The 27,670-nt window shown below is 27.2% G+C and overlaps 2 protein-coding genes across 3 annotated transcripts in view; both read left to right on the top strand.

Annotated features, from left to right (window-relative positions):
* Window positions 1–11,680, top strand: part of LOC107455416 (uncharacterized) — a 76,009-nt gene extending 64,329 nt beyond the window's left edge. For both annotated transcript variants that reach the window (XM_043042178.3, XM_071187992.2), the window contains 9 exons: window positions 1,247–1,354; window positions 3,121–3,336; window positions 3,478–3,531; window positions 6,160–6,375; window positions 7,187–7,379; window positions 7,456–7,559; window positions 9,223–9,294; window positions 9,437–9,658; window positions 11,229–11,680. In XM_043042178.3, coding sequence (XP_042898112.2) covers window positions 1,247–1,354; window positions 3,121–3,336; window positions 3,478–3,531; window positions 6,160–6,375; window positions 7,187–7,379; window positions 7,456–7,559; window positions 9,223–9,294; window positions 9,437–9,658; window positions 11,229–11,375 — 1,332 coding nt within the window. In that variant the 3' untranslated portion in view covers window positions 11,376–11,680. The remainder of the gene's footprint in view (window positions 1–1,246; window positions 1,355–3,120; window positions 3,337–3,477; window positions 3,532–6,159; window positions 6,376–7,186; window positions 7,380–7,455; window positions 7,560–9,222; window positions 9,295–9,436; window positions 9,659–11,228) is intronic.
* A 6,949-nt stretch (window positions 11,681–18,629) lies between these two features.
* On the top strand, window positions 18,630–23,064 carry LOC122269384 (uncharacterized). The gene is made up of 3 exons (XM_043042191.3): window positions 18,630–18,998; window positions 20,807–21,358; window positions 22,820–23,064. The coding sequence occupies exons 1-2, from the start codon at window positions 18,987–18,989 to the stop codon at window positions 21,350–21,352; spliced, it is 558 nt and encodes a 185-aa protein (XP_042898125.1). The 5' UTR covers window positions 18,630–18,986; the 3' UTR covers window positions 21,353–21,358; window positions 22,820–23,064.
* Window positions 23,065–27,670: the final 4,606 nt, after the last annotated feature.

A 27,670-nucleotide genomic window follows, 5' to 3' on the forward strand; every position in this document is an offset into this window, starting at 1 on the left:
TTTTTATATCTATTTATCAAAATAAATTTCAATTAAAACATTTAAAATTCCTCAAACTTGCCAGATTTTTTTGCAAGTAGGATCTTTGTATTTCAGATATTCATTATTATATTTCTGAGAATTGCTCTATTTTTAATAATTTTTAATGTTTAATAGAAAGTTATTGATTTGATGAATAAGCTTGTTGTTTATAAGACATTTTTTGAGAAAAAGAAACACTTGCTCATATGTAATTACTTTATGATTTATATCCAAATTTGAGTATTCAAAAACCCTAAATTTACGTGATGAAATAAGTTCAATATAAAAGTAATTAAGTCACTTAAACTAAATCCTATGAGCAAAAATAATTTGACAAAAAAGAAATAGTTGTATTTACTATAACTATCTACTTTTCTTGATACTTATTAATAAGATAGAGCATGTCTAGTCATATCTATCTATTTGGGAACAAAAATGTTTAAAACTTAACTTAATTACATCAATAATTGAATGCCTTTACTTGCCAAATCATTTAATTCCACTTTGGATTCAGCATTTGTTTTAGCAATCATTGAATTCAGCATTAATTTTAAAAAACATAATAATTTTTAAAAACACTTTAGTTTAAATTTGAAATTAAATTTTTTATTAGAATTCTCAATTTTCTTTTTGGTTTTGTAATGAATTGTTAGGATATCACTATACTAAACGCCTACTTAGTATTGTTAAGTGCAAATAGTATTGTTAAGTGCAGCCGAAATAAATTAAAACATTCTAAGATTGACAGGCAGAGTTGCTTTGCACAAGTTTTCTTTTATAAGTTAAGTATAAGCCTAGATTGTAATATATATGACTTAATCCCCAAAGAAAATGTTTAGTTTACAAGAAAATAAAAATTTTATCTATTAAATTCTCATACTTAATGGTTTTTATAATTAGCAATTTACTAAAAATAATTAACAAGTTAATAGTATATTAATGTTTAGCATTAAAAGTCTTAGCATATTTGATATAATTCGAGAAATAAAGCACAAAGCAATTAAGGCAATATTGACTTTATGAAGATGACCATTTTTTAAACTTATCTCTTAAAAATAACTTTTTTTAGTTCTAAACATTTTTGTAGTATATAATTATTTCAGGGTTGTAATTTTCAAACCTTGTACTTGACAATATATATGCTAAGATAAAGTTTGCAATAATAAAGTTTTCATTTCAAATATTTCTCTACAAAGGTTGTAGATTTTTTAAACAATATTTTTAGGGACCTCAAGGCAAAGACGGGCCTCCAGGTGCCCCTGGTAGAACTGGTGACAAGGGGCCTTCTGGTCCCCCAGGACAAACAGGTGCTCCAGGCTTGCCAGGTCTTCAAGTAAGTTATTGATGTAATATAATTTATTGTTTAATGTTATTTCCTCTAAAATATACTTATTAACTCTGCAAGTGTAAAATTGTTGTTCCAAAGCTGTCGATGAAAAAAAATATGTTTATTCTCACAAAGTACGTTTTGTGTCTTCTTTTCATAGCTTAAGATATCAACTGCTCAGATTATTTAGACACCAAGATTTCATCCATTAAATTAGTTTCTTGAAAAATGCTTGCATCGTAGGATATAAAAACTCAATAATTATTTTAAAAGTTATTGATATGTTCCTTTTTTATCATTGTGGAATTTTATTTTTTAATTTAAAAACTCAATTTTGAAAATAATGATAAAAAAAAATTATGTTCTGTAATTGTGTATGTATTAAAGTTCAGGAAAATATCATTTTAGTGCAGAAATTTCCTGTAACAAACTATTCTCCTACCTTGAAAAGAAAACCAGTTTTTTGATCCAAAAAGGCTGAGCCTCATGCTCAGAGGGTTAAAAGTCCTCTATATTCCAATAAATTTTTACCTGAATAAAAGAATTTTTGTCAAAATGTTCATTATTAAACATAGAAATGGTCTGTGTGACAAAAGTTTTTCCTTAATTTTTGTTTTTAACTCATTAATTTAATTTTAACTATTACAATTTTAGTATCAGTTTCACCAAATTTTATGTATATTTGGAAGCAATCATTTTAAAACTTTTGTACATTTTTCTTCTACGTGATTTTTAAAATTGACTATTAGACAGTTTATATCTTAAATTAATTGATAGGCATTTCAACAGGTGTTAACTTGTTACGTTAACTCAAAGCATTTTATTAAAAAAGTAATGATTCTGCTTTTTAACCACTTTAAAATTGCTCTTATTTATCTTTTTTTGCTTATTCACATTTCTTGTTATTTTTTGTCTTACCCATAATCCTGCCTTCTTTAGTTCAATAATGATTCATGAAAGTTATGCACTCTAAAGCTGTGTAAAACTTTTACTTACACAAAGATTTACATGTGTATTTGTTGTATGATTATTATATGCAGCTAATAAATACTATGGCAGAGGCTATTTTGCTTACTTTATGTAATGAAACTTAAATGTATTGTCCACAATTGCTTGCCCCATTGTGAAACTAGTTGCACAATACTATGTTCAGTTGAAGAATCTTTGGCTGCTGTTTGAATCAGTTGTGCCTTCACTCCTTTCCCTCAGCTACCTGAATTAACACTCCCTGATTTAATATGTCCTTGCAGTGTTTTTTTTTTTTTTTTGAAAGATGAAGTCGCATTTGAACTAAAGGGTGATTAAGACTTTCGATTTGAATTTATGCAGACATTACTGTTGGTTGTGTATGTTCCAACATGTTGTGCAACAGAAGGACATCACTAAAAGTTTACTGCAACATTTTAATCAATTTGCCTTCCTGAACTTTGTTAATGTTTCCAAATGCCATTGAGCTTTAAATTTAGGTTAAGAGCTCCAGCGAACCAAAAAGTGACTTTTTGCGTTTCCAATTACTTTCAACTATGCGCCACTTTCAGAAACAGAATAAATGAATTTTAGCTAATTTTGTCATCATCTGTTTATTATCTTTTATTGGACAATTTTAGCCTCCTAACAAGTGAAAAACGAGCAAATCCTTTTTGTAACACAAACAACTACATACCACACCCAATTCTATTTTTTTATTACCTTAATTATGTTTTAATGACCTGCATTTATTAACTGTTTCTAATACAGTCATAGTAATTTTTCTTAATTTCGTCTTTTTTTAGGGTATGCCTGGTTCTTCCGGGCCATCTGGATCTCCTGGAGATCGTGGGGAACGTGGAGAGAGAGGTATACAGGGCCCTATGGGACAGCAAGGTCCTCGAGGGTTACCTGGTCCTATGGGAGAATCTGGGCCAAAAGGTCCCAAAGGTGATATTGGACATACTGGAGAGAAAGGACACAGAGGAATTCTTGGATTACAGGGGCTTCCTGGACCTGTAGTATGTTAATTTTTCCTCCATACTAAACTATTAAATTTCTTTGATAATAAACCTTTATGTATGTTTTCTAAAATGTATGATGTCCACTTAATTTTTTTTTTCTATTTCTTTCTTTAAAATGCCAGTATATATCTTTAATAGGGCCCACCTGGTGACAAAGGTATGACTGGTGATCCTGGACCACCTGGAATGAAGGTAAAAAATTTATCATTTTCAGCTTTTATTTAAATGTAGTTTATTTTCATAGAATATCACATTTTTTTAAATGTTTCTTCAAACAAAAATGAAGCTTTAAAACAACAGTAAAATGATCAAACATCATTAGTATTAAAAACAAAGAAATTCTCTATGCTTTAAACCTGGCACTAAACCTTTATTTGCTAGCATGCCATTAGCAACTGAATATTTTTCGATAATAAGTAACAAAGTTTGACTCTAGAGTAACAGATGTTGATTGAAGGGAAACCGAGTCTGTAACTAGTACTGCAATTGACAAATGGTATTTTAGTTCCAAAAAGCAGCCATTGGGCAAAAATGAATATTTAAAAGAAGGAGAGCATTTCTGATGTAATGATTTTTGGATCAATTTCTTATTTTTTTGAATTTTAATTTGATGATATTAGAACCATTAAAACCTTATGCATGTTCTCCAACATTTGAGGCTTATATGAAATTTTTTTCTAGTGGAAGTGAAGTAAAACAGAAATTTTTAACCCAGATATAATTTTTGCAATACTTTTAACCAAATTTTGGTCTCTATCTGACCTCTTTATACATGTTTAAATATTTAATATTGTTGCAGATAAAAATTCTTATAATGCTAATTTATTAAGACAGTAATATATAACCTTTGCTACCATTATGAAAAGCATTTTTTGGAACTACAGAAAATCCATTGTTGTTAGAGGGTGAACTTATGACAACCTTATTTTAAGTTTATATCGTTATTTGTTTAAAATAAATATGCTTCAGTGTTTCAGTTTGCGCATTTTTTTATAATTTTGTTCACCAAAATGCTTTTACACTTACTCTGTTGACATTTTAAAAAATTATATTTTGTGAAAATAGTAGTGAGCAATTAGTTACGCAAATACTTTTAAAGCTGTAACTTTATGTCCTTCTCTAGGCAAAAAGATAAGTGATTACATTCATAACTTAAAGAACTCTGTAACATTTTTTCTTAATTGCTGTCAAAATTTGAATATTTAATTTCCTTCCATATTATTTTATTTTCTCCAACTTAATGCTGGAACACAATTTTTAATAAAAAACTAATTGTCTAGAGTTCATAATGGCAGAATATCAGTAAGTTTAGCCACTTAATGTTGCAAACTATTTAATTCAAAATTATAATTACTTCCAATAAAAAACTGCAATAAAGCTTTGAAAAAAAAATTATAAATTTATTTGTATATCAAATTAATGCTGTCTCATGCATGAGAATTTCAGGTTTGTAATTTTATTTTAAATAAGTGTAACTTAAAAGCAAGTGTATCTTCAATTGAATTTATCTTAGACAGTAGGCTTCCAATCAAATAAAACAGTAGGCTTCCAACCAAATAAAAGAATCATAAGTATGGTAGAAGATTGTTTTTATATAAGAGGTGATAAAATTTTCAATTTCAATTATCAGCCACCGTAGCACGAGAAATATGTCAATGTTATGTGTGTGTGTTTTTAACAATGCATCTTTTGAAATCATCAAATTAATAGGAACATTGAGTGGAAAAAGGTGATATGATAAAAAAAGGTTTTTGTATTTGCAATAATGCAACAAATGTACATAAATGCTAGAACATGTGACAAATAAATGTAACAGTGTGAGGATATTAGAACATTTCAAATCTGTTACATTTTAATTTTTTTATGTTAAATTTGCCCTTAAATTTGAACTGTACATAGTATTCTTTTAACACTTTTCCAAATAGAAAAGGTTTAGAAAATAAAATAAATAATGACATTAACTTGTATATATGTATAAGTAATGAATTATAAAAATTATCAAATTTTTCTAGAGAGTACTCCTTTAACAAGGAAAGAAAATTTGACAATACATTGTAACACCAAGTAATAGCAAATAAGTAAATCTAAAAATTAGAAAACACATAAGCTATGATTGTATCTGCTTAAAAGGCAAACTTTTATTGGTCCCACTCTTGCATTTGGCAGAAAAGTTTAGTCTCCAACCAAAAAATTGGTGGTAGTCTATTGCATAACTAGCTTTTGGCATCAAAGATGACATTATAGCTACCTTGCATGTCCAGAGCTTGCTGTAAGCAGATCATGTGTGAAGGACACTTAAATTTCAACCATTAGTTTATTTTTAAAAACTAAATAAAGATGATTAAAAGCATACATTTTTCCACTCTGTTTGCACCCCTATTAAGGGCCATTCTTGCCACATCTAATTTGTGCATAGATTTGCATGTGAACAAAGTTCCTTTTACAAGTAGTTTCCTACCATTTGCATTTGCACAAGAATGATTCCCCTGTTTGATTTCAATTTAAGGTATCTTAATTGTCTGCTGCTCAAATGTGTTTTAATTGTTATTCGTGTAATTACATATAAATATAAAACAATCAATTGGTCTATTGATAATACTTTTAAAATTGGAGTTTATTTGTTACTAATCTATTAAAATTATGATTCTGGTAAAAAATTGTTCTTAAATTAAATAATAATTCTCTCATTAAATTGAATACTAACTTATTTTTCTTGCAGGAAGGTTACTAGTGTTAATTTCAGAATTAGGTCGAACTAACGTTTAGTGAGATGATTGTTATACATTTGTATTTCGTTAATGCATTTCTCTTTTCTTTTAGGGTCCTCCTGGTCCTAAAGGACCCATTGGTAATCCTGGAAATTCTGGACCTCCAGGAATGTTAGGAATACCAGGACCTAGAGGACCTACCGGTGAATCTGGAAGAGATGGAACTCCTGGTCTAACTGGGCCTCCAGGGCCACCTGGTCCTCCTGGTTCCGGATTTCAATATGACATGGCAGCATTAGCTGCTCTTATGGGGCAAGGACAAGTAAAGGTGAGTTTTAGTCATAGAATTATTGTTTTTGTGTTATTTGTTTTGCCATTGTTAAAAATTTTTTTTAAAGTATTCCTGTTACTTGATAATTTTTATGTTGCCTTATATCATATGAAGAACCTAATAGTTACTTGCAACTTTAATAACTGTATTAATATCAATTTTTTATTCTGAATTTAAATCTTGCCGATATTAGTAACATTTATAGCTTATCAGTATTATTTTCTTACAAAATTTCTTTGCAAATTAAGCACTTATTACATTTCTTTTGTTAATGATTGAATTTCAACTTTTAAAAATTTTATTATGATTATATTCCATTTAGGGCTCTCCTAATAATGTAGTGTAGTGACACTGCAAATAGTATAATACCTTCAATTTGTTGTTAAAAAGGAACCATGAATTTTTTTCTAACTTACTACTTTTTGTTCTGAAAATAAATTTATAAGTTGTTACCCAATCTACCTGTAAAGTGCAAAAATTGGTTTGTAAGTTAGATTTTTTGCGTACTATTTTATTATCTACAAACCTGTTCAAAATATTATGTAAACAGAATTCTAATACTAATGAACGTAATATGTTCTTTATCTTGCAATTTTTAAAATTCTGTTCTAGAACTTTTCCATAGTCGGAACTATATCTGTAGAAAAAAAATATGTGTTCAAAACTGTTGTTCTGAATTAACCCAATTTTAAGTTAGTTGTATTGAATAACCACTTTATTAAATTCTAAAAACTTCCATCAATATTTTATATATTGTTGCAGCGTATCCTTTTATTTTTCATAATTCATTTTAATTCAATAAATTAAGGGACCAGATCCAATACTGGGTGATGAACCAAACCTACTGTCTGCTGCTCCAGAAGAAAAGAAACGTTTAATATTCCAGTTCTATGAAAAATTGGTAAGAGACTATGCAGATTCTAGAAAGCCAACAGGAACTAAAGACTCACCTGCTAAATCCTGTAAACATTTATCAGAGGCTCAACCAAATCTTTCTAGTGGTATGATGTACATCTTGGAATATCTAAAAGTGTAGTGTGTAATTTTACTTTGTTTCTCAAAATATTTTTTTTTTAGGTATGTATTGGATTGATCCAAATGAAGGTACTATCAAAGATTCCATTGAAGTATTTTGTAACATGAATACAAAAGAAACATGCATAATCCCTAATCCTGAAGAAGTAAGTAAACTTAATTTTCTTTATAAAAGTTACATTTTCTTTGCTGAGCAATTGCTTATAAAATTTTCAGAAGTAAAATGATTTTCATACAATTTTATTTTGTTTTTGTATTGTATATTGTATAATATTGAAAACCTTTATCCTTATAAATGATGACTGCTATATTACAGGGTTTGTAATTGTTCTAATATTCCTAATCTTTGTATGTTTAGAGCATCTTTTCTACTAATACTGCAGACTTTTAAAAAATATTTAAAAATCGAAATTTTCGGATTTCTGATCCAAATTCTTTTTGTTTTCATTAATAATGCTAGTAGAGTTTGCAAAATTCAATTGTTCCAATTTAAGGACATACTATTAATTATATACATGCTGTTCTTAAAAAATGGTAGTACCGAGAACAGAATTTAAATCACTCTGACTCAAATAAGAGCTACACAAATTCAAACTAACCACTAAGTGCTTTGAGCAAATGTAAGTTTACTCTAAGAAACACCATCACCATTGAGCTTCATTAATTTTCTATGCTTACTTTCACAAACATTAACGTTCACATTCTTACTGTGTTTTAAAAGTGAATATTTTAAGATACACCTGTTGATCAGTGAAATAAAAAGGTTGAATGGCATGTTGTGATGAAGTTCATACAAGACAATCTTGTTGCTGCCAAGGAAGGCACTGATTTAAGGGTTACTGGTTGATAATGGTAAAATTGAAAAAATAATGGTAAATTTAAAAACTCCTCTGCTATTGAAATTGAAGGCAGCTAAAAGTTTATGAGTTAAATTAACTTAGGAAAATAACAAAAATATTTTCATTTTTGTTTGTTTTGCACTATTTAAAAATGTATATTATTTTATATTTAATTTACCCTTTTCTGTCCAATTTTCTAGAACTAGAGCCTGGAAAAAAATTGAATGACAGTTCAAAAAGTTTGCCTGCAAATACCATAATTGCTCTCTATTTAAATATTTAAATTTGTCAATTTTTTATAATGGAAATTGTTAGGGATGAGTTAAAGATATTTGATGTTATTAACCATTTAAAATTATCTGAAAAAGTGTGGACTTATGGATATTGAAGAGAACTGTTTCTTCTTAACGATAATAGCTATTATATAAAATTTGAAAAATAAACTGCATTAATACTGCATGTTCTTTAGGTAAATAATTGCATTTGTTTCATCCTAGTTTCTCTATTAATTATTACTCCCAAAATAAGTTTTCTTTTTGTTCATTCTATTATTATTCTTTATTTAATTATAAAATTATCCAAGTTTTGAAATAATTTATTCAGTAAATTATAAAGTCAATACAGTTGTTGTCATCAAACAGTATTGGAACTATTTAAAAGAGAAGTTTACTGAAACAAACACTTTTCAAATAATTTTTACTTTAATATTTTAATGTAAAATTAATATTTTATTTTCATTTATGCATTTCTTTTGCTGAATATGATTATTTAATTCAAAAAAACAGCTAAAAGGAATAAATTATTCAAATAAAATGATTGACCACTTGGTTGCATTTAAAGTAATTTCTTTACTTTCTTAAAATAATTCTCCCTTTTTCTTTAGTACAGTTATATATTATGAATGCAAGTTATTAAGCATTTTTTTCATAAAGTTGTTATTACATAATATACAACACTATAAATGTTACAGATTCCGAAAGGTGTGCATATTAAAGGTCGAGGGCAGAAAACTTGGTTTAGTGAAATGGAATCAGGTTCTCTGGTAAGTTTTGCATCAGTTTCCCATTTCAATTTATTTAGTTTCAATTTCAATTATTTTAAATAGAAATATCGATGATGTTACTGTAATAATTTTTTCAGCTTCAGGCTATATTTCAACTAATTATTTTTTTCATTTCTTCTAGTTTCATTATAAAATTGATCATGCACAATTAACATTCCTTCAACTTCTGAGTGAAAGTGCATCACAAAATGTTACCTATCATTGCCGAAACTCAATTGCCTATTATGATGCTAAACAAAAATTCCTAAAAAGAGCTGTGAAGCTGATGGCCTACAATGATGTAGAACTTACTGCAGATGGGAATCCAAGATTTGTCTACAATGCTTTATTTGATGGATGCCAGGTAATTAAATGAATATTTTTTCTTTTTTTTTTTCATAAATATTCATTTTTCATTTCAAATCTTTGAGATGAATAGTTCAGCAGCAATGTTCACCTGATATGAAGCATGCTTAGTTACTCTGTCATAATCAACTTATTTATCTTTTATGACTTAATTATTAACTTTAACTAGAATTCTGATCAATTTGTATACTAGGGGAGATTTCTGTGCTTTTTCTTTTCCTTATAGTTCAGATGCTGATTAGTTTAATTTACGAAAGAGATTTGTATCAATGCTAGATTCAGTATTTCTCTTGTCTTTTGAGTTGAGTGCAGAATTTCAAGGTTATGAAATTAAACATAAACTGCAAATGTAAACTGACATACATGAGAATATCAGATTTATGCCAGCCATTAAATAAAATTTTTATTTCTGCAAATAGATTAGAAGTGTTTCATCAAAACAATTAAATAAAACCTTGAATAGTTAATCTAATGGTGATAAAGAATTAATAGAAATATTGGTTAGATGGTTAATAGAATTAGTAAGGAATCTTCTCATTCAATTGAATGGTTAATAATAGGGAAGCATGAGAGATTTATAGAATTAAAACAAACTATTCATTACATGAAAACTATAATATTCAATAACAAGCTTAGAAAATGGAATCCAAATAAAGTAATCATAGAATTAGAATCTTTATAAGCGAATTTCATGGATCCTTCTAAGCAACGATTTGACTATCAAAAAATTTTGTTGATCATAAAACATGTTTCTTGGTTCAACAAAACATAATCTTGTTGGATTATTTGCCATATTCACTTGACTGTGTTTCACCTGATTTTTCTGTATTATGCAAATTAAGTCTGAGTTAAAAAGAATACCAAATCCTTCTGATACCATTTAACAGAACTTTCTGATTGAAAGCTCTTAAACAGAAAAGTATAACTTATAATACTCCATGCATTTGTTTTTGGCAATAGAAGATTCAGAAGGAGTAGGAAATGGTACATAATAGACAACTTTAAAATTTGTTAGTTCTTTTTAATTACTGTCCCATTATTCAATAACCTAACCTTATATAATGATGTGGATTTAATGAAGTACCTTCTTATTTTCTATATCAGATTCACCTGAGAGCATTGACATACTGGAAGCATTAGTTGAAAAAATAACATTATAAATTAGCGAAGTTAGCTAGATGATAAACTTTAATTTTCTTCCCATCTTCATATCCTACTTCATTACATTAGCATAGTTAAGCTTCGATAGTATTGTTATATGTGTAATACAAATTTTTTCACTTATATTATTATTTTTTCCATAATCTCACTCATCTTTAATTTTTAAATTTTCTTCTAATTTTGATTATTTTATTGCTCAAAATGTATACTTCTACATATTTAGAACAACACTTAAAAGATAAGTTGAGTTTTAAAAAGAAATATTCCTATTAAAGGCAAATAAATACTAAATTAAAAGTTATTGATGTATCAGAATGTAATTGATGTATAAGAATGAATAGAATTAAAAATTATTGACTATCATACATTTGTATACATTTTATTAATAATATGGTTCTTTATTCTAGATACGTGGTAATGAATGGTCCTATACAACTCTAACATATTCAACGGATAAACCTCAAAGACTGCCAATTGTTGACATAGCACCTAGAGATGTAGGCTTAAAAAATCAAGAATTTGGCATTACAATTGGTCAAGCCTGTTTTGTTTAATTTATAAAAGTTTTGGTTTAGCATTTTGGAATATTTAAAATGTGATAAAAGAAAAAGATTTTCAGCTGCTGCATTTTACATGAACTATGATAAGCGACATGTGTTTTGATGAAACATAACAAAACTTGTTATTTACATTCTGCAGACTTACTAATCACTGTTGTATTTTACATCATTCATTAACTTAACAGCCCATTATAAAAACGTCTTTGTAAAAGTTTATATTTTTGAATTTTACAAAATAATGTTTCACTGCCATTTTGTTTTTAGAGATATTTCTGGTTTATTAAAAGTTTTCCTTTTTATGTGGTTGTCATTCTTTTACATTTAATTCTTATTTTATTTACTTACAACTCATTTGTAAAAATTTGTAATATAATTGAAAAGTAATATATTAGTTTAATTAAATGAAATCATTGAGTTGAGATAATAAGTTTTGATATTAGCTTTATTTATTTTCGTAAGTTTTATTAGAGAAACAAGCACACTACATGAAGGCATTGGTAAATATATCATATTCATGAAGAACTAAATTGCCCTTTATATGCATTACATAAAGAGATTAAAATAAAGGCTTAAGACAAGAGAAAACATTATACGTATTTCTCTTAAAGTGGATTAAGTCATTTTTAATTATAGATATTTAACTGAATGGAAAGTTTTTGTAAAGTTAATTCCTTGTTGAATTAATAATTCTGAGTTTTGCAGAATTTGTACAAAGTAGAGTGCATTTTCCACCAAATACAATTTTCACCCTTTAAGAGTTATGCAAATGAATACTATTGCATGATATTTTTACTCCATGTATTGATTTGTTAATAAATATTTTGATAAGCCAATTTTTACTGCAACAAAAAAAGCAAAAATTAAGTATAAAATATCTTAGTTTTTATGCCACTGTAGTTTTAAAGAAATATAAAAATATTTTGGGAATTTTTTTTCAGCAAATAAAGGGAACAAATCAAAATCTTGAAATAAGTGAAAGAGTTGTAAAAATGGTTTATTCTAAAGCAGCATGAAGTAAAATTGCAGCTATGCTGCGCCTTTAAACTGTTATACTGTACTGTTTGGCGCAGCATGTCCTTATTTGGTTTTTGTACCATTAAACCCTACATTCAATCAGCTAGCAGCTTTTTTTTTTAATTAAGTTTTTATAAATTGCCGAACTAACTTTGCATAGAAAATTTTATTTAGAATGTAAAACTGCGTTATCAATTGATTGCTACAGAAGTATTTGCTGATAGCTGTAGAAGGACAATGCTTTTTTTCATGCCAATTTTTAAAAAAGGATGCTTATATTTAAAAATATATTTAAATTTTTTCAGGCTCTTAAAACTTTGCGTCGATAATTTTAACTAGTGCAAGTAGGCTAGAATAACAGGCTTTTGCATGCTACACACCATATTCAAAAGGATTAAGCTTCAATCTTATTTTTTCATGGAATTTCTTTAGTTTTTAAAAAAATTTTTGATTGTAGAATTTAAATTATACTAAAAATATTTTTCAAAATATTAATATGCTAGAAATATATAAATTTAATAGCTCATAAATATGTATTTTTTTTAAAAATATTTATTTAATATTTTGTTCATGCTGGCATGACAGATGGATCAGACTCACGAGCTTTAGTATGTTAAAAGTCCTTAAAAGAAGTTAACTATTAGCAAAACATTTTTTAATGATTCAAGTTCATTAAATATGTTGCATAACTGTCAAATATAATGTAGTTCACTATTTTAAATTCATATCAGATAAAAAATACTAAAAATTCTAAGAATAAAAAAAATTTATATATAGCGCTGCCAACTGCTAAACCTTATGCAAAAAAAATTTTATAGAGTGGTAGATAATTAAAAATAAACCTTTTGGAAATTTTGCTACCAATTGAAATACTTAATTATGAGATAACTGAAAGAAGAGGCTTTTCATATGATTTTTTAATCATTTGAATGAAGTGGTGTGGAAAAAAACTAAAAGATAAATTTATAATACAGTAGGACATACATAAAAACATTAACTTTGGTACAATAAAAGAAATTTTTACAAGAAGAATAGAAAATTGACGGCTTTGAATAAAAGTAATAATAAAAAATATCAGTATCAATAGAATTGGGGGAAAAACGTGTATGTGTCATTTTCCGGTAAGTGTGACATTTGGGTTCCCTGCCTTTATTTATTTTACTTTCAATGATTTGTTTCTTAAAAAAACTATCAAGGCCTTCCAGTTAAAAAATATAAATTAATTATATCATAGGTATTATGAGAAAAACTCAATTTGAATATGTAAAATTTTACCTTTGCACCGTGTCCAAACCCTTATAGTCAGATATCCAATGTAAGTTATCATTGGAAATGTAAAGCACAATAATTTATATTATGCTTATTTTTGAAGCTATGTATCAATACTACTAAAAATATTTTTCCCCTTTGTCTTTTGATATTTTATATTCATAGTCTTGATAGTCTTTTGATTAATTGTCACTACTCTATCTAGTGTTTTACAAAAAGTGTAGTTGTTGGCAGATCTGTAAGGATTGAGAATTGAAAAGCATAACCGTAAATGTTGCTGTTCACCTCAAGGTGGTCCTCTTCATTCTTTTACCTAGAGATTCCTGCACTCACTTAATTCTTCAAGTCTTAACTTCTCCTAGTTATGTTATGAAGTAGTGTGCAGAGACTTGAGCAGGCTTAGGGTGAAGCATCAAAATTTGAAAACAACGTAAGAAAAATATATGGAGTGTTAAGAGGTATTAATAAATGTTCATGCTTTTCAACACCAATTTTGTGTCCTTTATCATCATCATCTATATTCATCTAGTTCGCTGTCTGCTCTCAAGATGCTCAAAAGTGTTTTTCTATTAATTACTCTCTTGTGCCACTTTAGACCCTATACCTTTGCTGTCACTACTCGGAACTTTTTCTGTCATGAGTTGCTATGCAATTGTTATAATGTACCGAGCCTCCCCTAAAAATTTGTTGCAATGTTTTTGAGACAACCTGTATTATAGATGTTATAAATACAGAAGAAGATTAATCTCCTGAGGCGCTAGCTTTAAATTATGTATTATGTAAAGCAGTTTAAAAAAATTTGTCCTCTTAATGTAAATTTCGCTTTTTGCATATTTCGCCATATCTCGAAAGTTTTTTAATTAAAAAATCTTCTCATACAATTATAAAATTCATTCAGCCAAATATTATTCCATACAAGAACAACTTTTAGTGAGTATTTTTTATTAGTTTATTTTATAATAGTCGAAAAAATTTTGAACTTTAAAGTATACAAGTTTTATATAATTTTGAAGAATGTAGTTATACATTATAAAATACAAAATTTTAACAAAATCAGTCGAATCAGCCTTTTTCAAAATTCGACCGATTTCTCTCATATTTTGCATTTCACCATTTAAAATTACATTATTTAAAATGATGTGAAAAATTTTATACCTTATGATTCAAATTTTTTTCGCATATTATTAAACAAAACAACAAAAAAAAATTATAAATATATGCTGAAAGTTGTATTTTGTATAGAATTATTCCTGGAGAAACGAATTTTATAACTGTGCGCAGAAATTTTTTAATTTGCTTAAGAATTTCTCGACATATGGCGAAACATCTAAAACGCAAAATTAACAGTAAGGGGTCCGCTCTTCTCAGATTGCGTCTACCCCCTATGTTTAGGGGTTCAGAAATCCGGATCCATCGAAAAAAGGGCATGTTTATTTAGAGAAAGTACGTTTTTGTCTCTGATTTCGTAACTTAAAAGATCGTCTGCGCTACGAAATTAGCATATTTGAGGTCACCCCCTCAAACCATTATGATTGAGTACTAACTAAAACGTAAAGATCTAACCATTAGATCAAAAGTTATTAAGAGTGGTCCGTCTTTTATTTTGCGCACTGTACATTATGATCATAATAATTGAAATATTGTATTGTATTGAGATATGAAAAAATTTGAATTATTAGTTGTGTAACTACGCAATAAGTCAAATATATAAAACATAACTTTATTCCTAAACTTTCACCTCCTGAGACTCAATGTCAAAGGTATTTAATGTTTTATATAATGTTATCACTTTAGAAATAATTTTTCAACCCATTAATGCCCTGCCTACAAAAGTGGTCTATATATGTGGAAGGGCCATGGGGGCTCAGGAGATAGAGCTCTCGTCTCACACTGAGTTGATCCGGGTTCGAATCCCAGAGATGGCAGGTCAATACGAATTCCGCACCCTGCTTGCACTGAGCGAAATGTTGACATAAAATATTATCTTTTGTAGACGAATCATTGGTTACAGTCCTTTTGCCGTCAGGCTTATCATTGGAGGTTTTTGTTGTTATTCCTCTCCGTATAACACAAATTCGGGTTAGTTTCATCTAAAAGTCCTCCAGGAGGATACATTTCTTCCAATATTTGATCCAGAAGTTCTCTTGTCTTCTACGCTGAGTTCAAAATAATTAGGTAAATTCAAAATCAGGTCGGCTGTTCAAAGTCGGTTATAAATATAAATATGTGGAGAATAGAGTTGCAGTGGTTAAGGAGATAGAGCGTGAAGACGAACCAGATTCGAATCCCGGCGGTGTCTTGTTGATACGAATTCTGCTTCTGCCTCTCACTGATCACAGTGCTGACGTAAAATATCTTCAGAGGTAGAGGAATCATGGGCTTGAACCCCCTTGCCCTCAGACTAACCGTGGGAGGCTTTCGTGGTTCTTCTTTCCATTTAACGCAAATGTGGGTTGGTTCCATCAAAAATCCTCCGCGAAAGTTAGTTCGTCCCAATGCTTGATCTAGGAACTACCTTGTCTTCTGGGTTGGGTTCAAAATGACAAGACTACGGAGTTAAACATTGATAGTCGTAAATTCAAATCGGGTAGCTTATTTAACTCCGGTTATAAAATAAAGTATATATGAAGAACAACTGTATGAAAAAAAGTGGTTGAGTGCATTTGTTCATACCAAAGAGATATTTCTTTCAGTTACCTACCACTTTAGCTTAAAAAAATTTTGAACAAAAGAAATTCTAATAATTAAACACTTGCGCTACAACTTTTTTTCTTATTTGAAAAAAAATTAACCCTTCTTTTGAAAGGACACAAAGCACAAATAGATTAAGATTCGTTTTTCTACTTATATGATTTCACAAAGCAATTGTCTAGGTAAAAATATAATAGGTCTTACCATCGTCAATCGGAGTTCTCAATTACAATGAAAAAGGTAAGAAATTCAACTGAAATAACTTTTTGGAGAGACTTATGACATGTTTATCTTATTTGAACTAAGTGGAAGAAATACTAATATGTAGAAACTCGCGTTATATTCTCCAACACACGAAAAATGCTGAAAATGAAAATGTATCTTTTTTATGTAATAATGAAAAATAACTAAAAAGTTAATTAAGATAAATAATTTGATTTTTTTTTAAATTTATTGCATTTATTACTTTCTTTATCCTAAGCTTTATTATTTCAAAGTAAAAATCACTTTTTTTGCTATTATTAAAAGCTCAGATCTGAGGAGGATGAACGTGTTTTTTCCAGACTCATTATATTTTTCAAATGGGAAAGAGAAATATTTCAGCTATCTATTACGAACCTGCTGTTTATTGTCTTTTCACCCATTATGTGATGGACTTATATACCCAATATGTGATGGAAGAAATATAGTATATGAAATATGTATTGAAAATGTGGCTTATATTGCTCCAAGCCTTTCATATTTAAAAGTTTTTGCTACTTAATAAAACTAAAAACAAAAGTTTTGTCAAAGTAATCTGAATTCTCTTTTCCGAATGAGTACAGATTTTGAAAATAAATAACTTAATTAATTTAAATAAATTAATTAATTTAAATAAATTAATTAATTTAAATAAATTAATTAATTTAAATAAATTAATTAATTTAAATAAATTAATTAAAATAAATAAATTAATTAAAATAAATTAATTAATTAAAATAAAATAATTAACTATTATAAATAAATAATTAATTAATAAAAAAAAATAATTAGATAATAAAAATAAATAAATACATTTTTGGAGTTTGGGTATAAAATTTCTTTAAGCTACAGTGGTTGCCAAATGTTTTCGTAACATAAAACTTAAACTGTTAAATCTTATTACATAATTTAAAATCAAGATAAAATGTTTTACGTATGAAGTGCTTTAGCGGTAACTAACTCTTGGCAGGTGTAATATTTTTTAAAAAATAAAAATGTATTAATTTTCATTTAGTATGTTTTCTGCAAAATCATTTATATTCCATTAGTTTCTTAATATGTTATATTTCAAAATTTACGCTACTCTCTCACTCTCTCATAGTTTTAGTAGATCATTTTTAAAATGATCCACTCGAATAATTACTTTTGCACTTAGTGATAGCATACTAACTTTTCATACTACATAGTTGCTTTGCATTTTCGGATTTTTTTTTTTTTAAAGGTGAAGCAGAATTGAATTTATAACTACTTTGTCTACCAGAAATATAAATGATTCAAACGTCTACATTAGAACAATTTGTAATAAACTAACACAGCTCATTGCACTAAGCCTAAACAAATTAGAAAAAGATCATAAAATTACTCAATCAGCATAAATTTGTTTTGCCTTATTGTAGCTCTGTAAGTTCAGCGAACAGCCAGAGAAAAATCAGGCTAAATGAATGAACAATTATACATTCTTTAATTAGCCTAAAGGTATATGAGCTTATTATAACGAACCTAAAAACTACTAGGCTATAGAAAATACAAAAGACTTTTCTAATTGGCCAGGCACTTTACAATATTACTGTAACTTTTGGGCCGTTATTTTTGAGAGTAGAAAATGCCCATTTGGAAAGTACTGGCTCCGAGGCTTTTAAGGTTTAGCGTCTGAATAAATTTAAAAATATTGGCAAAGGTTGCAATTAGTGTGTTTTGAACATTTGATGAAAATATCCAATATATATTATATATTTGAATTTGATGAAATATCTAAATGCAATAATGAATATTGAAATCGTAAAATAAATAAATAAATTACTTTTTATCTCCAAATGGGCTTATTCCACTTTCAAAAATAACGGGTCATTTGTAAAGATGCGTATTTTACAATTAGCCTATAACATTTCTTACACTATTTAAAATAAAACGATTGTATGAAAAGTTTAAAGTGATTGTGTTTAAATATGTTTCATTTTTTTTGCAAGATTTACTTTGTTTTTAGACATCTTAAACCTTTATAGATTTTAAAACATCTTTCAACGGGAGTTCTACAATAGCATCAAAAATGTTTTACATGGTAGAGCAGTTTATCTGCTGACAAGCGTGTGACACCAATTTTTTCATAGAACCCCGACTCAAAGCTATTTATAACTACTTTGAACTTGATTCCTCAATATACGGATTCGCTATAGTTTTCTGTCTTTTCATAAAATCTTTGCATGATTTCACTTCTTTACATTATTGGTGACATATTATTGTTATCCTAGTTTTAAAAAAAGTTTTTTTTTAGTTGCTTAGTATATGATGCAAACGCATCTATAAAAACAGCTTAGAAACTCACGAAAAAACATCAGTTGGCGTCGTCAGAAAATTGCGTACATTTTTCACTTGGATATTTAAATAGTCTAAATGGATTTAAAAGTATGTATATTTTATGATAATCTATGTATGAAAATTTTTGTTAAGGGAAACTAAAACATACGTGAGAGCGAATATTTTTTACCACAAGAAATTGTGTTTCTTTTTACTAGTAAACTTATATTAAAATATTTTCAATATTGTTCTTATAAAACGTACATAAATTTTCCTTTTAGTCTTATTTCAAATGTTATACATTTATTTTTATGAATGCTTTGAAATGTAATGTTTATCTGAATTAAATATCTTATTATATTTGCTTAAGAATATTTTTGGACAAAGAGAAATCAACATAATTATATGTTTGAAATCAAGAAAAGTATTTTGCTTCAGGATGTATAAATAATATATTGGATAAAGATAAAATAAGTAGGACATTTCTGAAAAGTTTAAGAAAATTCATAATTTTTTACACAGACTTTAATTAGTTTATAAAAACGTATAAAATGTATATACCAAAAAACAAACTTTGAATTTTTAAATAAATCGAATTTTATATGAGTGTATTGAATGCTGTACACAAGTATTGATATTTTAAAATATTCTTAAAAAGATAACCCCTTAACATTTGAAATATAATTTGACATTCATTGAATAACTCTAATATATACTTCTTATAAATGTAATATTGAAATATAGTTTACTTGTGAAAAAAAAAAACATTTTCTTGAGGAAAATTTTTTTATTCTTTGCTTTTATTTATTTATTTATTTATTTTGCTGTTGAAATGTGTTTTATTTCCCTCAAAGACAAAATGTATTAAATTATTTTTCAAACTTATAACTTTTGAATATTTAATATTGCGATATGTGTTATTTTTTATACTCTGGAACACAAATTGTGTGTAATTAATTATTGGGTAATTAAGTTTTGATTTAAAGATAATGAAATTTAAGTACCTCTTTCTTTCTGTTTTAGCTCAAAATATTATAATTGGCAACTAAATGAGCATCTTGTCATGTGAGAAACAGTCTCATTTACGTTTAAAAATTATTCCTTACCAAAGAATTCAATCTTTTTTTTAAGACTATTATGGTAAAGTGGAAAACAAAAAAGAAGAAAAAAACGGCCTTATTGCATAGTAAGATCATCGCACTAAACATACTAAACTATAGTAAATTTTTAAAAAACTAAACTTTATTACTAAACAAAGACCGTCATAGATTGGTATGAGGAATATCAGGACGATATACAAGAAGGTTGAATGTTGTAAAAATTTCTTACTCCAAATTAAAAACTATACTTATTATTATGAACGCTATAGTATTATTGAAATTAATGTTGAATCTTTTTCTATCTTTAAAAACTAATGAAATAAGTTTATCATTCACAAATATATTAATAACAAAACTTGTGAAAGAAAACAGTTTTGTTTGTTTGTGTGGAAGTTTCATTTTGTATACGTTTTTAAACTTCCATACTGTATTTCAATTTTTCATCATAGTGATAATGCAGTTTGTCTCTAAGTAATAAAATAGTTAGTTTCATCCAATCATTAAGATTACTTTTTCGTTAACAGTTATTTTTTGCCTAAGCTAAGTTCAACTTAAATATATGCAGTTATGTTTTACTATGATAGAGCAGATAGTTTCTTACGCTTGTAAGAATTACTTTCTCATTATCTACTATACTTGGTCTTGGATTAAAAATAAGAAAAAATTTTCACGTTTCTGAAGACTAAAAATCCTTTTAGGGAGAAAAAATTGCTCTTTTTCACAATTTACAACTTTTCTCACTCACCCTTTAAATTTTATGATCACCCAATTAATTTCTTAAAATACAGAACATTTTTTGTTTTTTTTTATTTGTAGGTAGTTACAGTAACTATCCTTACATTGATGGATTTAGCCTTTTGTGGTTTCATTGGAGGAGGAAATGATGGGGGAGGACTATTTGATGGATTACAAGGAGGCTTTGGTGGAGGTGGCCATGGTGGTGGATTTGGTGGAGGAGGACATGGTGGAGGAGGACATGGTGGAGGATTAGCAATTGTTGTTCCTGTAGAAAGTGTAAAAGTGCTAGGGAATGGAGGAATAGGAGGTGGTAAAGGAGACTTTGGAGGATTTGATGGTTGGAATATTGGTGGCTGGAATATTGGTGGTGGAGGAGGTGGTTGGAATACTGGAGGTGGGTTAGGAGGATACAGGATCAAAGGTCACATTCAAAATATTGGTGGAGGTACTGGAGGAAAAGGAGGCTTTGGTGGATTTGGAAACCATGGTGGAGGCTTTGGAAACCTCGGTGGAAAAGGTGGATTTGGAAATTTTGGCGGTAAAGGTGGTTTTGGAGGAGGATTTGGTGGAGGATTTCAACTGAGGCCAGGTTTTGGAAATAATAAAGGGAGTGCATGGAGATAGAAATATGTAAGTTCAGATCATTCTCTCTTATTTTAAAAATTATGATAATTTTCAATAAATATTCAGAGTCCATATGTTAGAAGGTTTGTTCTTGTAAAAGAAAATTTAAAAGAAAATTTTTTCGCTGTTTCTACTCTTACAAGGAAATCTACTATGTTCAAATTTCTAAAAGACACAATTCCTAAACTATTTTCTATTGCCATGTTACAAAGCTAAAAAAAGTTTTGAAGCAATTTTTTTTAGTTCGTGTCAGAAGAATATTTTTTAACTTACATAAAATTTCGTTCAGTTTATTCTCTATGTTACGAATCATCCCATTTTCCGGTACATCAATTTGCTATAAAACATAAACAAATCTTGACAAAGTATTTCTATGATACCACAAAGTAAGTAAAAAAAATTAAAACTCTGGAATAAGTGGTTTATATAAAGTACAAGCCAATCAACATAGTCTATCAAAAAGTAAGAGCGTTAACTTCTCTTTAGTTTTAAATTTTGAATGTCTTAAAAAAATTCCTCAAAAGTAATTCCATTTAAATGCTTACAGAAATGTTTTATTTTGAAACAATATAAATAACTTAAAGCAATATGTAGGTTATTTTTTTAAAAAATTATAAATTGTCAAACTTTTAAAAAATTTTTAGTTACGAATCTTAACAAAAAGCCAAATGCTTAAAAGATTTGAAGATTGATGAAATTTTAAAAACTTTAAGTGTGGCCTTTACTGATTTATTATTTATCTTTGACTGTACTAAATTATTATATTTTTTATTATATAATTACTTGAGACATAATTTCTTATTATATTAAATAGAAACAGCACAATTATTATGTCAAATAGCTACAACATGGATTACACTTATTATAACTGTTTTGTTACAAAAAAAAACGGTAACTAATTTTAAATAATTTAATAAAACAAAAAATGAATTAAGCATAGGACAGGCACACAAATATTACATTAAAACTTTATAAAAATTACTTTTAAGGATGAAAAAGAACACTTAACTTTTAGAAAACTTAGCTAGAGGAACATAACAGTTCAGAGACAGGAGATATGGTGACATTGTTCGGGTTTCCAGATTGCTTCTGCTAAGTTTTTTTTAATCTTTTTTATTGCTGATGGTGTTTTATAAATACTTCTGTTGCAATATTTTATTAAAACGCAAATTATAGATTAAACCTTAAGAAAAATTACTTTTAAAGGATAAAAAAGAACACTTTACTCTTAGAAAACTTAGCTAGGGGAACATGTCAGTTCAGAGATAGGCGATAGAAAGGTGAATTTGTTTGGGTTTCCAGTTGGCTTTAGATAAGTTTTACGATATTTTTCTTGCAGATAGCATTCTATAAATACTTCTGTTGCAATATGATATTGCAATAATTCTTAACATATTTTTTATTATATATATGTGCTTATAATTGATTTGTTTGTAATGTAACTACATATATTTTTTTTTCTTTCAGTGTCAAATTAAACATTCTAAAAAATCTCATAAATTAGCAGCTATTATTTATGACGTTTAAAATGACAAGATTCGAAGATCGACTGACTCAAGAAATTATTATTTTTTTAACAAAAAATTGTTTCCTTGTGATCTGTTAAGTTAAAAATCTACTTTAAACGTTCATTTTACTTTTCTTAGAGAATGTCTCCTGTTTATATACATATATATTTTTGTGCAAGGAACTAGTCTTAAGAAACAATAAAATCAAATCTAACAAGCAGTGTTATTTTTATGAAAATATGTTAGCATTTATTTTGTTTCATATGTATATTATTTTTTTATATATATATTTTTATATATATTATTTATATATATATATATATATATATATATATATATATATATATATATATATATATATATATATATATATATATATATATATATATATATATATATATATATATATACAACAAGATAAATGAATACAAAAAAACACGAAGAAAATTAAGAAAAACAATAAGTTTCATTTATTGCGCATAATCTGCAAGTAAACAGAACTCATTAGATAAGTTCAAAATGAAGATAAAACAAAGAAAAATTACAGACATATGAAAAAAAAAGGGGGGGAGGAAAAATATTAATAAAAAAATAACAAACAACAGGGGAAAAAAAGGACAAAAATTTTTTAACAAAATCCGGAAAATAAGAGATATAATCTTTTCATCAGCCCACACGATTATATCAGCAAAAAAGAGTGCTTTCTGATACTGTATCAATACAGCCAAAGCAAAATGTATTAATACAATAGTGTGAGGAGCACTCAATATATATATATATATATATATATATATATATATATATATATATATATATATATATATATATATATATATATACAGTAATTTGCAAGTTCAAATTCTCTGTAATGATCGAATTTGATTTGCAAAATAGTACAATTGATTTCCAAAAAAAAATTAATTTAATTAGCAAGATGTTTGGAGGGCAATACCTGAAATATGCTGACAGATTGTAATTGCTATTATAAAAAAATTTCATAATAATTACAAGATACCTTTCATTTGATTGAAATTTATTAATCTTTGATTTCTTAAGTAATATGACATTATTAACGCGAACAGAACGGGAAAAAAAACTAAAAAAGATACCATCTATAACCTTAATGATATCCGATTAAGTTAATAAGAAACTCAGCAAATTCCTTCAGATGAAATCTACGTGAGAAAAGAAATCATCGTTTAAATTGCGTGATTCATAATTTTACACGCATTCATGCATTTGCTTAAAATATGATTTTTTTTTTCTTCATGAAATTGTGACTTTAATTATTCATCGCGTACAAAGAACGGCTATTTATTTTCAAGACTGATGTAATTACTCCTGAAAATATTAAATGAAATATATTATATATCCTTTTAATATGTTTCGAAGTGGCATCAATACGCTTTTTTAGTTAGCTTGAAGATTCAGAAACAGCTTATAAAGTCTTTCGGCTTCGGAATCCAACTCAATATGTTTCGATTTTGAGTAAGGAATACATTTTTTTTCTTGATTAGAATTTTTCCTGATATTTATCGAATTTAAATGCTACAAATAGATAAATTTACAACTGAAAATATTGAAACTTAGTTAAAGCTTATAGAAGAAGTAAGATATAAAAATTTATTTAAAACATTTCAATAAATATTTTCAAATTTTCCGCTTCCTATTTTTAACTTCAAGTTAGGTATACATTTTTTTACATTTATAACACATTCCGATAACTCAATACGTTACAATATCGAGTTAGGTAAACGTTCTTTTCTATGCTTAGATTATTTATTTCCGCAGATTTCAAATTTTATGACTTGATAACTCTACAACTAACATTGTTGAAACTTACAGGTAGAAAGTAGAAAAATACGCATAAAATGTTTTTAAAACCATTCTAATAAATGTTTTCAAATTTTCCGTTTTATATTTCTAATTTCAAGTTTGATATATATTTTTTTATATTCATAATACATTCCGATGACTGAATATGTTTCGATATTGAGTAAGGAAAACATTCTTTTCTATGATTAGATTATCTATATTTATAGATTTCAAATTTTATGACTTGATAACTCTACATCCAACATTGTTGAAACTTACGCATTGAAAGTCGAAAAATATGCATAAAAGTTTATTTAAAACATTTTAAAAAATGTTTTCAAATTTTCCGTTTTATGTATTATTTCCAATTTCATGTTAGGCACATATTTTTTTTAACATTCATAACACATTCCGATAACTCAATGTGTTTTTATATCGAGTTAGGAAAACATTCTCTTCCATTAGATTATTTATATTTATAGATTTCAAATTTTATGACTAGATAACTTTACAACCAAATTGTTGAAACTTGCGGATAGAAAGTCGAAAAATACGCATAAAAATTTATTTGAACCATTTTAATAAACGTTTTCAATTTATGTATTTTATAGTTATTTTGTTATATCCAACGATTGCCCACTAGAGTCAAAAACTCGATCTATTTCCCTTATTACTTTTCAGTAACACGTCTAGATTACTGAACCGTGTCTGTTACCTCTTACTTTCAATAGGTAACAAAGGAAGTAGAGCAAAAAACAAAAAATGAAGACATTGAGAAAAGAGATAGATTCATTTTGCTGAATCAAGTATCTAATCACTTTGTTTACTTGGCTGAACAATACAAATAGTTTATACATTAAAAAAAAAATTACGAATGAATATAATGAAATTGTTATTATGAAATACGTTTGTTCTTTTCAAGATCAATCTAAAGTTGTATGTCATGTCAATTATGGTTTATTTGGGTTATTCCATGTTATTCTACACTTAAAAATTTTCATGAAATTTGGTTCATGTTTTCCACGACCATTAAAACTAATTCTAAGAGTCTCATAGCGATAAAAAAAAAGAAATGTTAGTAGCAAATAAAATTTATAAATAAGCACACAAGAGAAATTTTCAAAATAAAAATACAGTTTCATAAGAACTTCATTGCAATCGAGTAAGTTTTGCTATTAAAATGTCAACTAGGTTATACGCGTCTATTTAGGAGTTTGGAATGAAATTTTATGATTAAAATGCATGCGATAAAATTTTACTTTTGAAGTCATTGAAAGTTCTGTGTAAAAACATAATGGAAATATCACTTGTTTTTTAGGCTTCCTACATACTGAATATTTAAGGGAAAAAAAGGCATTTTCTACGTAAAATAATTTAAGCGTAACTTTTTAATGTTAAGTGGCAATTTTTCAATACTTTTATGTTAAATACCTCTGAAATTATCTGAAAAATTCTTAAGATATGCCTGCCCTAAAAACTTTTGGTTCATTTGAAATGGGAATAAAAAGGCAAAAATAATATATGTATACACTACCCTACAGTAACGGAAGAGACACTTACAGTTTATGAAACTTTTTTAAATTTCTTAAGAAATACTTAAAGGTTTATTTTATAACTTTAGAGTTAATTAGTTCATGCATTTTTTCATACTTGGAAATAAAGTTGAAAACATTCATAGGTTTCAGAGATCGACAATGAACTACAAGAGAAAGCAAATATTTTTGAACACCCTATGCCAGAAAATAAAGCAATAAGCTTGTAACTTATACCAATTATTTTGGTTGTTATTTTTAACAATTGCATAAAATTTCATAGACCTTGCTTCAATATTTATGGGGATAATGACATTTTTATAAAAAACTAATTTTTTTTGTCTTACGTTTTTTTGCCATAACTTTAGAAATATTCAATACAATTAAACAAAATTTTCAGAGCAATTAAACAATAACTACAAAACTATTGTTTTAAAATTTGAAAAAAATTCGCTAAAAATTGCGCAAGATATGACTATTTATTAGTTGTTTTATATTGCGCAAGAGCGGAAAAAAATTTAAAAATCTATTCTGTAAATTTGTTGTGAATCGTATTTGGCAACTAAGGAAAAAAATCTGAACAATCTAATAAATTTAAAGTGCTTCAAGCAATTTTATAGGCAGTTTTCGCACTTTTAAAAGAAAGCTCATGATAAAGGGTTTTTCGCAAATTTAATTTTGTACAATTAAATAAGATTTATTAAAAATGACACCAGCATTGTGGGAGATCATTCCCCATGAAAGAACGTTTTCTTTTGCCTGTTTTCTTTCCTCATATCATCACAGTTTGGTGTCCAGACAATTTTTGTAAGGTATTATTATTTGTTATTAAATTTTGTCTTATGGTACAAAATTAAATTTGTGGAAAAATCCTTTTCATTTTGAGCTTTTTTTAAAGAAGAGGAAAAACTACTTTGAAAATTGCTTGAAACTCATTAAATGTTATAAGAGATTCAAATCAGATTTTTTTCATTAGTTGCCAAATACGATTCACTTCAAAATTAAGAAGAAGAAATTTTTTTCTTTTTATTTTTCCGTGCATGGGCAGTTCAAAATAACAACTTTAAATAGTCATATATTGCGCAGTTTTTAGCGAATATTTTTTCTTAAAATTTTGAAAGAATAATTTTGTAATTAATTTTTAATTGCTCCAAAAATTTCGTTTAATTCCAATAAATGTATTTAAAGTAAGCAGAAAAACGTAAGACAAAAAAAATTAATTTTTAGAAAAATGTTCATTACTCCATGAATATTTAAGTTTGGTTTATGAAATTTCAAGTAGTTTCTGCAAATAACTGCCAAAGCAATCGGTGCAAATTACAAGGTTATTGCTTGATTTTCTGGCATAGGGTGTTCAAAAATACTTCCTTCGTAATGTATTGTATGTCCCTGAAACCCTTAAAAGTTTTAAACTTTATTGTTAAGTGTGAAAAGTCACAACTAATTACTTATAAGGCCACAAA

The sequence above is a fragment of the Parasteatoda tepidariorum genome, chromosome 12, assembly GCF_982258835.1.
Source record: "Parasteatoda tepidariorum strain Cologne lab strain chromosome 12, Ptep-v5.0, whole genome shotgun sequence".
NCBI lineage: Eukaryota > Metazoa > Arthropoda > Arachnida > Araneae > Theridiidae > Parasteatoda > Parasteatoda tepidariorum.